General features: G+C 33.7%; 1 protein-coding gene and 1 long non-coding RNA gene across 2 annotated transcripts; both read left to right on the top strand.

The window, feature by feature from the left end:
• Positions 1-6,878: 6,878 nt before the first annotated feature.
• On the top strand, positions 6,879-8,667 carry LOC113067441 (zinc finger protein 239-like). Its single transcript, XM_026239860.1, has 2 exons — positions 6,879-7,196; positions 7,527-8,667. The coding sequence occupies exons 1-2, from the start codon at positions 7,034-7,036 to the stop codon at positions 8,330-8,332; spliced, it is 969 nt and encodes a 322-aa protein (XP_026095645.1). The 5' UTR covers positions 6,879-7,033; the 3' UTR covers positions 8,333-8,667.
• A 1,180-nt stretch (positions 8,668-9,847) lies between these two features.
• LOC113067512 (uncharacterized) lies at positions 9,848-10,859 on the top strand. Its single transcript, XR_003279392.1, has 2 exons — positions 9,848-10,046; positions 10,608-10,859. It is a non-coding gene; the product is annotated as an uncharacterized LOC113067512 (long non-coding RNA).
• The last annotated feature ends 5,110 nt before the right edge of the window (positions 10,860-15,969 follow it).

The following is a 15,969-nucleotide window of genomic DNA, read 5'->3' as shown; positions in this document are numbered from 1 at the left end:
CTACCAAGTGAGTTGTGGGCGGTGTTTTATATATATATATATATATATATATATATATATATATATATATATATATATATATATATATATATATATTCTTTTTATATTAATTTTTTTTATAATTTTGATTTGAGAAAGGTTCTGAAATTATTATTATGCAGGAAGATACATTCATATTTGATCTTTGCACAACAGTGACCACATGATTCAGCTAAACCAGAAGATATCCCTACAGTGAAATGAATGCACGACAAAGAGGTCCTTACAAAAGGTAGCCTATTTTTACAGCTTGAAGTTAAGCAATAAAAATAATACATTTAAAAAAAATATTTCGAATAATAATGAGTACATTTAATAAATCCAAACTCTTTTTTTATATTTATGGATATTGTAAGTCTTATACAATATTGTTATTGATATGATTATTTGTTTTTGTTGTGAAAAAAAAAGTTTTTAAACCCTCTAGCATTGTTCATTTACTCTAGTCACGCTTGTATTGTTTGCAGATCGGAGAGAAAAAAATATAATTTTTAAAAAAAATATATGATTTTTTTCTCTCATATTTCTATATATATGTCTAGTGTGACTAGAGTAAATGAACAATGCTAGAGGGTGTATATATATATATATATATATATATATATATATGTATGTATATATATGTATGTATAAACTCTCACCCTCTTTATATAAACATGGAGAAAAAAAATCCAATGAATTGAGGCATATTGGTGCCATCTGGTGAAAAGAAAATCATCTAAATTACAAGAAGCCTACTTATTTATTTGTTTATTTATTTGTTTAGAAATGTTCATATGCAGTGTCAGTTTTTACATAATGATTACAGTTAAAACATTTTGTAATAATTATAACATCAAAATTCAAAATGTAACAAAAATGAACAGGAATGCTTGATCAGAACTTGATTTATGTGGCTGATGATCTGATTTCTGAACCCACTGAATCAGAGCCAGTTGCATTTAGTCAGTGTGTTTACAGTCGGTGTTTAAAATCTATGTGTATTTAAAAATGCTTAAGTCAAAGGAAACTTTTAGTGTGTTGAGTTAAATCTTAGAATGTTTCAGCAAATGTTTTCCTAGTTTAAGTTGAGTGTTCCGGGTCAATTTAGAGTAAACAGTCTTAATCCTTTGCACACTTGATGTTTCAGAGTTCAGCCCCTTTAATAGCGGTGTGATTTTTCCCAAATGGATGATTCTTATACTTTAGGAAATGCCACAAAAGTTACCAAACTGTGTACCAATTTGATGAAGTAAAAAGTGTAAAACTTTCTAAAACACAAAAATAACTAAACAGCTTCAGAGGGTTAAAGAAATGTTATGACTTTACCATATTACTTGAAAGCACTGTCACATGTTAAAATAGAACTTGATTACATTACTAGGTTTTTGGATCCAGAATCGAGTTGTCCTCTTCCAAAGACAAGTCGATGGCGAAGAAACAACACTCCTCATCACAGCTGGGAAGATGTTACCCATCAGAATGACTCCCTTGCAGACAGTGAGGAAAACGAGGAATTTTATGATTCTGTTGATGAAATGGACCATGTCGAATATGAGTGGAGTGACTCAGGGAGAGGTAGAATCTGCTATGGATGACACTGCTGACACAAACTGTGATTCTAATTCACAATTTGAAAAATTTGGGACACCTCTTTACACAGGATCAGAGATAACAATTGAACAGGCTGTACTTCTAATTTTGTCCTTTTCACTGAGGCACAGTTTAACAGCAAGTACTGTGGAAGACCTTTTAAAGCTCTTGAATGTCTTTCTCCCGAGTAGCAACACATTGCCACAGTCTCTCCACCTCTTCCGAAAACTATTCCATGATCCATCTGAGTCTCTAAATGTTCACCTTTTCTGCAAAGTTTGCCGGTCACATCTTTCAAAGAACAACATGCACTGTCCAGAGTGCAATGAGATAAATGACCAACAAAAGAATCTTGCAGAAGGCAATTTTTATATAAGTCTCTCTATTGAGGACCAGCTAAGGGACATTCTTCAAAAAGAAGAGTGTGTATTTCAGCCAGAAGAAAATGGAACAAATGATGTGAGAAAGGGTGAAATGTATCAAATGCTCCCTAATTTCACAGCTAATGACATATCACTACTATGGAACTGTGATGGCATTCCAATGTTTAAGTCTTCACCTTTCTCATTGTGGCCAATCAGATGTGTAATCAATGAACTCCACCCAAATGTTCGTTTCAAAAACATAATACTCGCAGGTGTCTGGTTTGGGCGTGGTAAACCTGAAATGTCCACCTATCTTAAGCAATTTGTGGATGACATTCTAAAAGTTAATTCACAAGGTCTGGAATGGAAGCACCCACATACGGAAAAAATTGTGGTGTCTAAGGTTTTTCCTATCATATGCTCATGTGATGCAGTAGCCCGATGTGTTCTTCAAGGTATACATCAGTTCAATGGTGCATATGGATGTGGCCATTGCTTAAATGAAGGAAAAACAGTGCCAAAGGGAAAAGGATATGCCAGAGTCTATCCACCTACTGAGACACAAAAAAGAACCCATGCCCATGTTATTGAATGTGGGCAGATGGCCACTGAGAATGATGTTGACCATGTTTATGGTGTGAAGACAGTATCACCATTAGTCCTCCTGAATCCCTCGACTGGTTTTGACATTGTGGACAGCTTTCCAACTGACTACATGCACTGTGTTCTCTTGGGAGTGACCAAGCAATTCTTGGACTTGTGGTTCAATAGCAAGTACCATGACAGCCCTTGGTACATTGGTACATCACATAAGCATGTGGATCAAAGGCTGCTTACCATCAAACCTCCATCTGATATACCAAGAGTACCACGGACTGTGAAAGTAGCACAAAGGTGGAAGGCTGCAGAATGCCGAAGCTGGCTATTGTTCTACAGTGGACCTGTTCTGTACAAGATTCTTCCAACCAAATTTTTGAAACATTGGCTACTTCTAGTCTCTGCTATTTTTTGCTTTCTTAAAGACACAATCACAGAAAGTGACTTGGCAGCCGGAACATCCAAGATAACAAAGTTTGTGCAGGAGATACCAATGACATATGGCTTGTGCCAAATGTCCTTCAATGTCCATCAACTCACACACTTGCCCTTCTCTGTGAAGATGTTTGGACCTCTTTGGTGTACATCTGCATTTTCATTTGAGGGCCACAACCAAAAACTGAAGAGGTTGTGTCATGGAACAAATTACATCCCATCTCAAATTGCACGCCAGTTTAACATACTTCAGTCAATTCCTCAAATACTGAAACAAACTATGACTAACGCTGATGTCTCAAGTAGAGTGGACAAACTTGTCAATGACTGGCTAGGTGTTTATCCTCTTGTTGCTAAAGCACAGAAGCTGGAAGGTCTCGTTTTGTTGGGATGTTCTCGACAAAAAGTCCTAAATCACAAGGACAAGTTCTTAATGCTCCCAGTCTGTGATCTATCTGACAAAGATGAGTACTCGGCAGAGATATATAACAGAGCCATTGTAAATGGACAACTGTTAACTACAGAGAAATATGGAAAGGAGTACAAACACAACAGTTTTACTGTTCAACTAAGAAATGGTTGCATTGGAAAGATTGAATCAATTGTAAATATTATTCATGATCACAAAAACAATCCACTGATCCAAGTTCAGCTTTTACAAACTGCACCTGCTGGTTTTGTGCCTGAAGGATCTCCTTTCCATATAAAAGAAGTGGTGCCAACTGCAACAGTCATGATTGTGAAACCTCTGGAAGTTGTCCGCAAGGTTGTGCACATAAGCTTAAAAAAAACATGCTATGTTGCATTACAACCAAACAACATAGAGCTTGACTGATATACAGTATAGGCCTAGCAAAGAGCTCAGCTGATGTTTGGATATTTTTATGGCACTTTAGCTGCATAGTGTAACTGCAACTGCAAATTTCTTTTAAATTGCATTTATATTCTATATGGATCTGTACAAATGTATATAATTTCTAAAGTGAGATGATTCAAAGAGCTCAGCTGATGTTTGGATATTTTTATGTTACCTTAACTGCATAGTGTTACTGCAACTGCAAATTTCTTTTAAATTGTATTTATATTCTATATGGATCTGTATAAATGTATATAATTTCTAAAGTGAGATGATTAAAATTATAATAATGTAAAAATGGTTACTTTATTGCAATTTATTGTTACCTAGAAAAACACCACAACTTATGCAAACATTTTATTGTCAGCATAGCATATCCCAGCTTTAGATAAAAAATAAACTGTGTCACGATGTGGTGTGAGAGAGAAGCACAAGGAAGAAGATAAATAGCAAGTCTTTAATAATCCACATCGAGGTAATTCACAACAAGAAGGTAGAAACACACTTATACATCAACGAGACTGGACAACGAAACACTAAACATAATTTAATTTATAATACGAACGTTAATGAACATAATGACACAATTAACAGGAGACAGAAACTAGATCACACAAGGAACATGGGGAACAAAAACAGTTCTAGGGTGTGGCAGTATGATCAATTGTGTTAAATTTTACAATACAGATTTAGATGTTTACAGCATGATCTCTCTTTGCCTCTCTCTCTCTTTCTCTCTCTATCTCACACACACACACACACACAATGTTACTCTAAAAAGGTTACTCTAAAAAGTAATTCACTAAATAATTAATATAATTAAAAAAATATCACAGGACAAAGTAGAATTAAAATTTTTTAATTCACAATGTTTAGAAAGAATCCAGTAAGATGCTACAGGATAAAGTGAAAATCCATTAAAATAAATCTGAATATCCAATAGGATTCTAAGAATCCAGTAAGATCCTACAGGACAAAGTGAAAATCCATTAAAATAAATCTGAATATCCAATAGGATTCTAAGAATCCAGTAAGATGCTACAGGATAAAGTGAAAATCCATTAAAATAAATCTGAATATCCAATAGGATTCTAAGAATCCAGTAAGATCCTACAGGACAAAGTGAAAATCCATTAAAATAAATCTGAATATCCAATAGGATTCTAAGAATCCAGTAAGATGCTACAGGATAAAGTGAAAATCCATTAAAATAAATCTGAATATCCAATAGGATTCTAAGAATCCAGTAAGATCCTACAGGACAAAGTGAAAATCCATTAAAATAAATCTGAATATCCAATAGGATTCTAAGAATCCAGTAAGATCCTACAGGACAAAGTGAAAATCCATTAAAATAAATCTGAATATCCAATAGGATTCTAAGAATCCAGTAAGATCCTACAGGACAAAGTGAAAATCCATTAAAATAAATCTGAATATCCAATAGGATTCTAAGAATCCAGTAAGATCCTACAGGACAAAGTGAAAATCCATTAAAATAAATCTGAATATCCAATAGGATTCTAAGAATCCAGTAAGATCCTACAGGACAAAGTGAAAATCCATTAAAATAAATCTGAATATCCAATAGGATTCTAAGAATCCAGTAAGATCCTACAGGACAAAGTGGAAATCCATTAAAATAAATCTGAATATCCAATAGGATTCTAAGAATCCAGTAAGATCCTACAGGACAAAGTGAAAATCCATTAAAATAAATCTGAATATCCAATAGGATTCTAAGAATCCAGTAAGATCCTACAGGACAAAGTGAAAATCCATTAAAATAAATCTGAATATCCAATAGGATTCTAAGAATCCAATAAGATCCTACAGGATAAACTGAAATTCCAATAGGATTTTTTGACAAGGGTTGTGCTTCGTTTTGATGTTTGTAGTTGAACTGTTAGTGAATGCCCAGTCATAATAATAAAAATAAATAAGTAAATAAAAATCTGTGAAGGGTATTGGTGGGAATTGATCTCAAGTAGCATATTGCTGATACCATTTTCATTTATACCTTTTTTTTTCTCCGCTGACATTTAATTCAATTCAATTCAATTCAAGTTTATTTGTATAGCGCTTTTTACAAAACAAATCGTTACAAAGCAACTTTACAGAAAATTATGTTTCTACAATATTTAGTAGTAGCTAGTAGTTTGTGCACATTTGACAGGATTTTAGAAAAAAAATAATAATAATAATACAAGACGTAGTCAGCTAGACGATGAACTATCAATATTATTAATTAAGTTATTATATGATTCAGTCACACATTTAGCAATAATTGTTAGTTCTGTTTGTTGATTCAGGGTTAGCATCATCTGAGGTCCTCTGAGGGTCGGCATCATCTCTTCTCAGGTGTTCTGGATCCAGACTGGAGCTTGTGTAAATCCTAGTTACCACAGGATGTAAATACCATGGCGAAACATAGAAACATATTTAGATTATTTTTACTTGTTAAAATTGAAATATGTCTGCATTGCAACTGTATTTCCAAACACATTTTGTTCCTGTAATGAGTAATGAACGTTTTTCACATTTTGAAGATTTGAAATTTCAAATCTATTCATAAATGGGAATATATGATGTTTGACACAGGAAGCATTAAATATTGCTTTGAAAAATGTTATGATCATTGTCAGTTTATGTACAGAAAAATCAAGTTTAGGATTACTATGGTCATGTTAGGCTATGGTGTTGTAATATAGTTTTTAGTGTCATTAGTGTTTGTTTGTTATTGTCAGTAATTTATCAATTTTTTTTTTATTTTGTCAATGTCATATTTTGATAAATAACTGTACTTCAGTAAAGCAGTTTTATATTCTTTTATATCCTCAAATCTGGTCCCAACAGCAAACACTGAGAATAAAGAGAGATGATCTGAATGTCTTGTTGAATGTGTGTTGATAGAGGCTCATCAATATTAACAGAGCTGCTGAAAAGACTCTTTATTTTCATGTAAATAGTTCTGGTTTTCAACTCATTTATTATGCTGATGATTTCTCAGTGAAGCTCCTCCCACAGGAATCACATCATTCATGAAGATCCTCCCACATGAATCACATCATCATTGAAGCTCCTCCCACATGAATCACATAATCAGTGAAGCTCCTCCCACATGAATCACTTAATCAGTGAAGCTCCTCCCACTGTAGTTCACCAATAAATGCTGGAACATCTCATCAGTTCAGAAGAGAAGACGAGCATCAAATCACCAGAAGAGCTGAAATCTGTGAAGTCTGAGTTTATTAAAGAGGACAGAGAGAAGATGAGAGATCAAGAAGCCTCAACCCTCAGAATCAAACACACTGAAGATACTGAACAAACAGGTTGGTGATTATTATTGATTTCTCATTCATCCGTGATTCTGAAAAACTCGATTAAATCAGATTTAGTTAAATGGTTGATTCGCAGTTTTATTTTGCAGCCATTTTAACCACATTTTTATTTCTATACAGTTTGCTTTTTATACATCAAAAGTAAACACAATTGATTTAGTAAGTAATGACTTAAGCAAAATCTGATTAGCTAGTTACTAATTTATTTCCCATAAATTATAGCAGTTATTCATAGTGATAGAGATTATTTTTCTTACAGTAACTTTGGTAACAGGGTTGATGTAAAGTTCCTGAAAACTAACATTTTTACTTTTATTTCAGAGCTGATTGAAGATAACCAGGAGAGTGAAGAATTGAGTGAAGTTGAGGAGAAAAATCATGTCAAAACCAGAGAAAAGCCTTTGAGTTGCTCTCAAACCAAACAGAAAGATTTAAAGAAAAGAAGAGCCAAGAAATCTTTCACCTGCACTCAGTGTTCAAAGAGTTTCACACGCAAATATAATCTTGATATTCACATGAGACTTCATACTGGAAAGAGACCATACACATGTGATCAGTGCGGGAAGAGTTTCTCTCGAAAAGAATACCTTGCATTGCACATGAACATCCACACTGGAGAGAAACCGTACACGTGTGATCAATGTGGGAAGAGTTTCACACAATCATCAAACCTTAAGAGACACATGAACAGCCACACAAGAGAGAAACTGTACTCATGTGATCAGTGCGGGCAAACATTTTTGTGGGCTCCAAACCTGAAGCAGCACCTGAGAGTTCATACACAGGAGAAGCCATATTCGTGTGATTTGTGTGGAAAGAGTTTTACATTGCTACAAAGTTTGAAACAACATCAGAAACTTCATACTGGTGTGAAAGAGTACATGTGCTTTGAGTGTGAAAAGACTTTTATTTCAGCGGCCAATTTAAAACAGCATGAGATTACTCACACTGGAGAGAAACCTTACAAGTGTTCACACTGTGACAAGAGATTCAATCAGTCAGGACACCTGAAAAGACATGAGAGGATCCACACTGGAGAGAAACCGTATCACTGCACTGCATGTGGGAAGTGTTTCAGTCGTTTATTTTCTCTACACAGTCATACAAAAACCATTCACATTAAGTAGATCATCTTCAGATCCAGCACTTTCAGATCTGATGCTGCAATAATGCTGCAAGCAATAAAGTATCACCTGGATAAATCATTTTGCTTCATGATATAAATGTTATACTTGTAATTTTATATGAGTTTCATGTTACCGTAATTCCTCAAATAAAAACCGGGCCTCTTATAGTGGCCGGGGGCGTGGTCAACAAGGACAAATTAAGGCCGGGGGGAAATTTGTGCAGCAGAGCCAGATAACGAAGGTACACGCCCACTGCCGGAGCGTTTCTCGTTCTCGAGTCAAGAACCGGTTGCATCGGTTTTCGGATCACCAGTACACTGAACCGAGAAGCATTTCTGTCGGACGCGTCCGATTCGAGAACCGAGGAGCTGATGATACTAGCCGCATTTCCACTGTCGGGCCAGTGCGAGCCAGGGCTTAAAGCGGGCCGGGCGGGGCTCCTAGCCTCGGGCCAGTAGCACGAGGACAGAATAGCGCAGGGTTTCCACAGTGGAGCTTGAAGCACCGCTGCACGTCACTAAAACACGCCCTTTACACGCCTCTCAGAACAACGTCATGCAACCTCATTATTTCACTATCAAAGAGAAGTTATCAGAAAACTAAGAAATAAGTCACTGGAACATGCGCGATCACAAAACAACATGATAAAAGAGCGGCAGTTTGTTTGCATGCTTTGTTATATATTCAAATTCAAAAGCATCGATGTTTTAACTCTAAAATAAGTGATACATTGATCATATTGATTTAATTTAAAAAGACTCAAAATTAATCACACATAAATACACTTATTTCTATTTTATTTATTTATTTTTAACGCTTATGAAAATAGCCTGCTTATTCAGTCAAGTCGGTTTCTGTTTATTTGTAGCCTATACATCACATTAATAATGAATCATAATATCTCTATTTTTATAAAGGCTCCCGAACAAAAACATTATTATATTTTTATGATAGGCAACGTAAGATAAACTCTCGAGACGAGGCTTGTGACAGATAGTATAAGTTACTAAATAAATACACGATTTTGATAGAGAATAAGAAGCTGACGTCTGATTTCTTCAAGCGGTCATATTTACCATGTTTAATGTTAATGCCCAGCGTGCATGGTCTTTTACATCGCTTATAAATATTTCTGCCTTGTTTAGTGATTATAATCCACATTGGATCAAGTTATTTCAAACACTCGCTGCTGACTGAAAGTGAGTTTTGAGCTCAACTTATTTAAAAAAGTGTTTAATGCTGGTGTTAAAGCTGTTATCTTTCTGAAATGATCCTCAACGCAGACTCTCTACTTTTATAAAAGCTCCTGAACAAAAATCATTATTATATTTTGATGATATGCAATGTGGAGCTAAACTCACGAAACGAGATGACAGATAAAATGTTACTTAGTAAATACACAATTGTGATAGAGAATAAGAAGCTGATGTCTGAATTCTCCAAGTGGTTGCATTTACCATGTTTACTATGGTAATGTTAATGTTTAGCGTGCATAGTAGATAAGAAGCTGACGTCTGATTTCTTCAAGCGGTCATATTTACCATGTTTAATGTTAATGCCCAGCGTGCATAGTCTTTTTCATCGCTTATAATTATTTCTGCCTTGTTTAAACAAAACAAAAAGGTCACACCTTATAGGAAATAAACGCCTCCTAAGTGTATGGAAATACCTGGCTGAGGAGATCAGTGACATAAACCAGATAAAACTGCCAGTGGTAAGTGTTTACATATCCATATCCGAATGGAATTGCTACAACCTCTTATCTAATATGACTCGAAGTGAATAGAGACTATGTACCATAAAAAGTAGATAATGTAATTATTCAAGCCTATTTGTGAAACTGGACCACAAAACCAGTTACAAGGATAATTGTTTTTATTTTATTTTTTAGATTTTTATTTCAATAATAATACTAAATAAGTTTTCCATTGATGTATGGTTTGTTAGGAGGACAATATTTGTCTGAGATACAACTATTTGAAAATCTGGAATCTGATGGTGCTAAAAAATCTAAATATTGTGAAAAATATTTCAAATATAGAGCAAAGCATTTTATTAATAAAAAATTAAGTTGATACATTTATGGTAGGGAATTTACAAAATATATTCATGGAACATTTTCTTTTTTTTAAATCCTAATGATTTTAGGCATGAAAGAAAAATCAATAACTTTTTTGAGACTGCCATATAAATATATGTATGGATAATCTCACATACTGGTAATGTGGTACATTGTCCTAATGAATTGTCCCTTTTTTTCCCTTTTTTTTTGCAGGTCTGAGACAGCTACAAGCCACAAAAACAGTTCATAGTTCCTGCATTTCTATAATGCATTAATGAATAACAATAATTAAAATAAAATGTAATGTCAAGGTTTTGTGTTAATTCCAGCTATGTTGAGTATTCTGTGAATAATTTTGATTTTAGGTGCATATTCTTAATTCTTTGCAAAACAACCTGAACTGTTTGCTATTGAAAGGTTGGTATGAAGTTTAAATAAATAAAAACATTATATTCTTGACAAAACCTGTGTACAGTTTGTATTAATAATTTAAATTATTTACTTATATTAATTAATGGCCTAATTACCAGCTATCAGTTAAACATTCAAATAAGAACCAATATAAAAGTGCAACGAAAACTATTAAATATATGCAAATAAAGACCAGTACAAACTTGCAATGGAACCATCAGAACCATTACAAAACTGACGGAAACCATTAAATTTGTTTTAATAAAGACCAATACAAACTTGTAATGGAACCATCAGAACCATTACAAAACCAACGGAAACCATTAAATTTGTTTTAATAAAGACCAGTACAAACTTGTAATGGAACCATCAGAACCAATACAAAACCAACAGAAACCATTAAATTTGTTTTAATAAAGACCAGTACAAACTTGCAATGGAACCATCAGAACCATTACAAAACCGACGGAAACCATTAAATTTGTTTTAATAAAGACCAATACAAACTTGCAATGGAACCATCAGAACCATTACAAAACCAACGGAAACCATTAAATTTGTTTTAATAAAGACCAATACAAACTTGTAATGGAACCATCAGAACCATTACAAAACCAACAGAAACCATTAAATTAGTTTTAATAAAGACCAATACAAACTTGTAATGGAACCATCAGAACCATTACAAAACCAACAGAAACCATTAAATTTGTTTTAATAAAGACCAATACAAACTTGTAATGGAACCATCAGAACCATTACAAAACCAACAGAAACCATTAAATTTGTTTTAATAAAGACCCATACAAACTTGTAATGGAACCATCAGAACCATTACAAAACCAACAGAAACCATTAAATTTGTTTTAATAAAGACCAATACAAACTTGTAATGGAACCATCAGAACCAATACAAAACTGTGATGGAAACCATTATGTGCAAATCGTGACCAATACAAACTTGTAATGGAAACCAATACAAACCAATAAATCCTAATGGAATATGCCCAAAACACACTACGTAATGGAAACCATTTGGTAATGGTTTTAATGGTTAATTGCTGATGGTTTGTAATGGTTTTGTAATGGAAACCATTAGAATTTCTGTAATGGTTTCTATTGTTTTTTTCAGCAGGGTAGTGATTATAATCCACATTGGATCAAGTTATTTCAAACACTTGCTGCTGACTAAGAGTGATTTTTAAACTCAACTGATTTTAAAACGTCTTTAATGCTAAAGTTATATCGCTGTTATCTTTCTGAAATGATCCGCGCTGACGCTCTCTAGACACGGAAAAACTCCGCCTTTGTTCATAACTCCTTCTCTAGCCCCAGCTGGCCCGCTTTGGCCCAAGGATTTCGTCGGGCCGAAAAAACCTGGCCGTTGGCCCCGAGGAAGCCCCGGCGAGCAGGGTTGCCAGGTCCCAGAAATATTTCCAGCCCAATGACAACTCAAAACCCGCCCAAATGGAATGAAAACTAGCCCAATTTTTCAGTGTCCAATCAGATTAGACAACGGCTGGATTCCCACAAAGGGCCTTAAAATAAATGTATATAAGTTTAAGTTTAAAGTATTCGCCTTTTGTCTTACCCAAATTCTTTGCACACACTGTTTTTTTAATACACAATACACTATTATATATATATATATATATATATATATATATATATATATATATATATATATATATATATATATATAAAATACACTATTCTATCATCATTTGGAACACTTCAAATCCACTCCTTTAATCCTTTCTCTGTCTCCCATTCTTTGCGATACTTCTTTCCATACTTTCCCCATTTACCTGACATTTTAGAATGCTGCTTGTTCATCCACAGACAACCGAACCAACGCTTCTGACTACAACGCTCTCATGATGTGAGTGACGTCATAGACATATAAATAACTAGACGCCTCATTGGCCGCTCGACCGCACGTCAACGTCGCCGCCATATTGGAGCGGGCAACTGTCATAACTCTCACATCAGGACAGAAGAAAACATATCTGACTCATCGACAGATTGGACACCTACAAACCGTCACACGATAGTAAAAACAGATCTCGGGGTGTTATCTTTCACAGGTAAGACTCAGCTGTTCTTTCTCGATGTTTTTGGTCATTTTTAACTTTATGTTGACAGCTTAATTAACCACCAGTGTCAGACGATTAATAATATCGCTAGCGTAGTTAGCAGTGAAGGCTGAGACTTCATAAGAACTCAGAGTTTAAATGAATTCTTATTACGTTTTAACTTATATTGCCATTTATATAATAAACTAAATGGTGTTATGAGCACAATATACAGAGTGAGCCCTTTGACTGTCTAGATTAATGATGGAGCTAAAGCTTCTCTCTTTAATTTCACTTCCGTTACTTATTTACAAATATGAAGTGGTAACACTTTAGAATACTAGTCCTTTAGTTAATGTTAGTTAATGTATTAATTAACATGAACAAACAATGAACAATACATTTATTACTGTATTTATTCATCTTTGTTCATGTTAGTTAATGAAAATACAGTTTTTCATCGTTAGTTCATGCTAATTCAGAGTGCATTAACTAATGTTAACAAGCACAGCTTTTGTTTTAAATAATGCATTAGTAAATGTTGAAATGAAAATCAACTAAGATTAAAAAATGCTGTAGAAGGATTGTTCTTGCTTAGATCATTTTAACTAAAGTAGTTAACTAATATTAACTAATGGACCGTTTTTCAAAAGTGTTAAAGATTAAGTTTATCATCACTTGATTATAAGGATTTCATTGCTTTTCATAAAACTGTGAACTGATTCTATGTATTCTTTTTTCTTCTCTTTTAGCCATTTGCAAACAGGACAAGGACAGCCTTAAGGAAAGCTGAGGAAAGCTGTTCTCGGAGACAAGACTATTCCTCCACAGACTAGTGTTGTGTTTGTACTAAACCCAGAGCAGCCCTGAATGAATCGACGGAATGACCAGCTCATGTTCATACTATAGACTGCTTTTACAGTCTTTGCACAGGCTGTTTAATGCTGATAATGTACTGCGTGTGTCTTTACACAAAAACTACATGATGTTAATAGCCTAGAAATGAAAAACACAGGAACTCATAGTGAATCAAGCTGCAATAGCATGATAAATTCATTGTGATGTTGTTATAATTATTATTAATTTTGATTAATATCAAGTTTTTGAGGGGAGCATCTCATATTCTGGTCTGTGATAAACAACTATACTTTGAGATTTTGTTGTGCAAGGTAAACCTTACACACTCACACCCAAACATTTATATGTGTTAACATACATGGAAAAATAAATCACTGTTTCAAAATGTGTGTTTTTTCTGCATGAGTGTGTGTAATGTGCATTATAGAACATATATATATATATATATATATATATATATATATATATATATACATACATATATATACACATATATATATATACATATATATATATATATATATATATATATATATATATATATATGTGTGTGTGTGTGTGTGTACATGTATATATTATACATGTATATATTTTACTTAAGGAGCTCATTAATTAAACAATCTGGAACTCATGTCCACAATTTTTTTATATTGTGTCTGAATTTGATTAATAATTATTACACAAATAGTATTTTAAAATTACATTTCAATTTTTTTATTTTACTCTTTAATTTACTATTAATTTATTCTTCATTTTTGTCTATTCTGTATTATTCCACCCTTGATATTACATATTCTTCTTGCTATTGTTAACCTATTGTTGTTCAGTTATTGTTAACCTTTTGTTGTTCAGTTATTTATTATGGTATTATTCATATTATACAAATAATTTTATACTATTATAAATCTATTATATCGAATATGTTATTGTAGCATTGTACCGCTTTTCATATTATTCACTTTACTTTAAGTTGTACTACATGTACTTTTTAATATAACATATCACTTTTACTATATTTCTACTGTGCACTGTATCAGTTCATATTTTCATTTTCACTGGATCCATAGCCTCATCAGTTACATGTGTTATTATTTGTTGTGGAGTTCATCTGTAGGCTAGTGTGTCACTTTTTGATTTGTATTTACTTGTTTTATTAAATTTTCTCAACAATAGTAAATTATTAGTGTTTAAAGATGTATTACTTAGATTTTATCACAGAATTTCAAAGGGAATGAGCTGTGTTCTGATCTGAGACACGAAAGAGAGAAAAAAGAGAAAAATGTTGGGATTGAACACAGACAAGGCAATAAAATCAAATACATTTAATTAAATGAATATTCAAATTAAATTACATTCATATGTCACAGTTATACTAAATTAACATTAGAATTATAAACCGAAAATAATAAACGAAATCAAGAAGTGAGACAAATGTGAGCTTTCACAATTCCTTACGAAAATTAATAATTTTCCAAACCTAACTAAATAACTGGAGGCAAAGTTTTTAACTGCACGTAGATCACAAACCTGAAATCGGTTGATAAATGTGAACGTTATCTTGTTTTTATTCAGAAAAAACCGGAGCTCCCCGTTTACTTCCATGTATTTTTAAGGCAGTCTTGCCCTCACTAACATGGCGGCGGCGTTGACGTATCGCAGCAACGGCTCAGAGCGGCCAATGAGGCGTCTAGTTATTTATATGTCTATGAGTGACGTGATGATGATGCTTGATTTGTGATGTCAAAGCACATGTGGGGCGCGCTCAAGTATTAATACTACTCGCAAGTATTAATTCCCGGGGGATCAACACCCACTAATAAAAGGTTCACTTTTATCTTTGTCCACAATTATTATATTTTTTTTTTGCGGCCGCAGTACATCATAAATGTAGCCCAAAAAACCGCAACCCGCAACTCTGTATTTTTTCCCGCAACTCCTTTTCTAAAATAGCCCAATTGTGCGGGAAAACCGCTACCCTGGCAACCATGCCGGCGAGGCACGATCAAGCCCCGGAAGTGACAGTGGAAACGCGACTGGCCCTGGCACGCACTAGCACGCCCGGTCCTAGCTCGATAGTGGAAACACGGCTACTGTGTAGCAGGGATATGTTGTTACACCAGATTATAATTCATTTTTGTTTTTTTGTGTTTTTATATATATATATATATATATATATATATATATATATATATATATATATATATATATATATATATGTATATTTGTTTTTA

The sequence above is a fragment of the Carassius auratus genome, linkage group LG28B (genome assembly GCF_003368295.1).
Source record: "Carassius auratus strain Wakin linkage group LG28B, ASM336829v1, whole genome shotgun sequence".
NCBI classification, from domain to species: domain Eukaryota; kingdom Metazoa; phylum Chordata; class Actinopteri; order Cypriniformes; family Cyprinidae; genus Carassius; species Carassius auratus.
This window is presented reverse-complemented; position numbering and strand designations above follow the sequence as displayed.

What these genes read in the sequence shown, in the direction of transcription:
- LOC113067441 (XM_026239860.1), top strand. Translation starts at nt 7,034, where the DNA reads ATGCTGGAACATCTCATCAGTTCAGAAGAGAAGACGAGCATCAAATCA. An exon ending in TGAAGATACTGAACAAACAG is followed by an intron (nt 7,197 to 7,526) that starts GTTGGTGATTAT and finishes CTTTTATTTCAG; the next exon opens with AGCTGATTGAAGATAACCAG.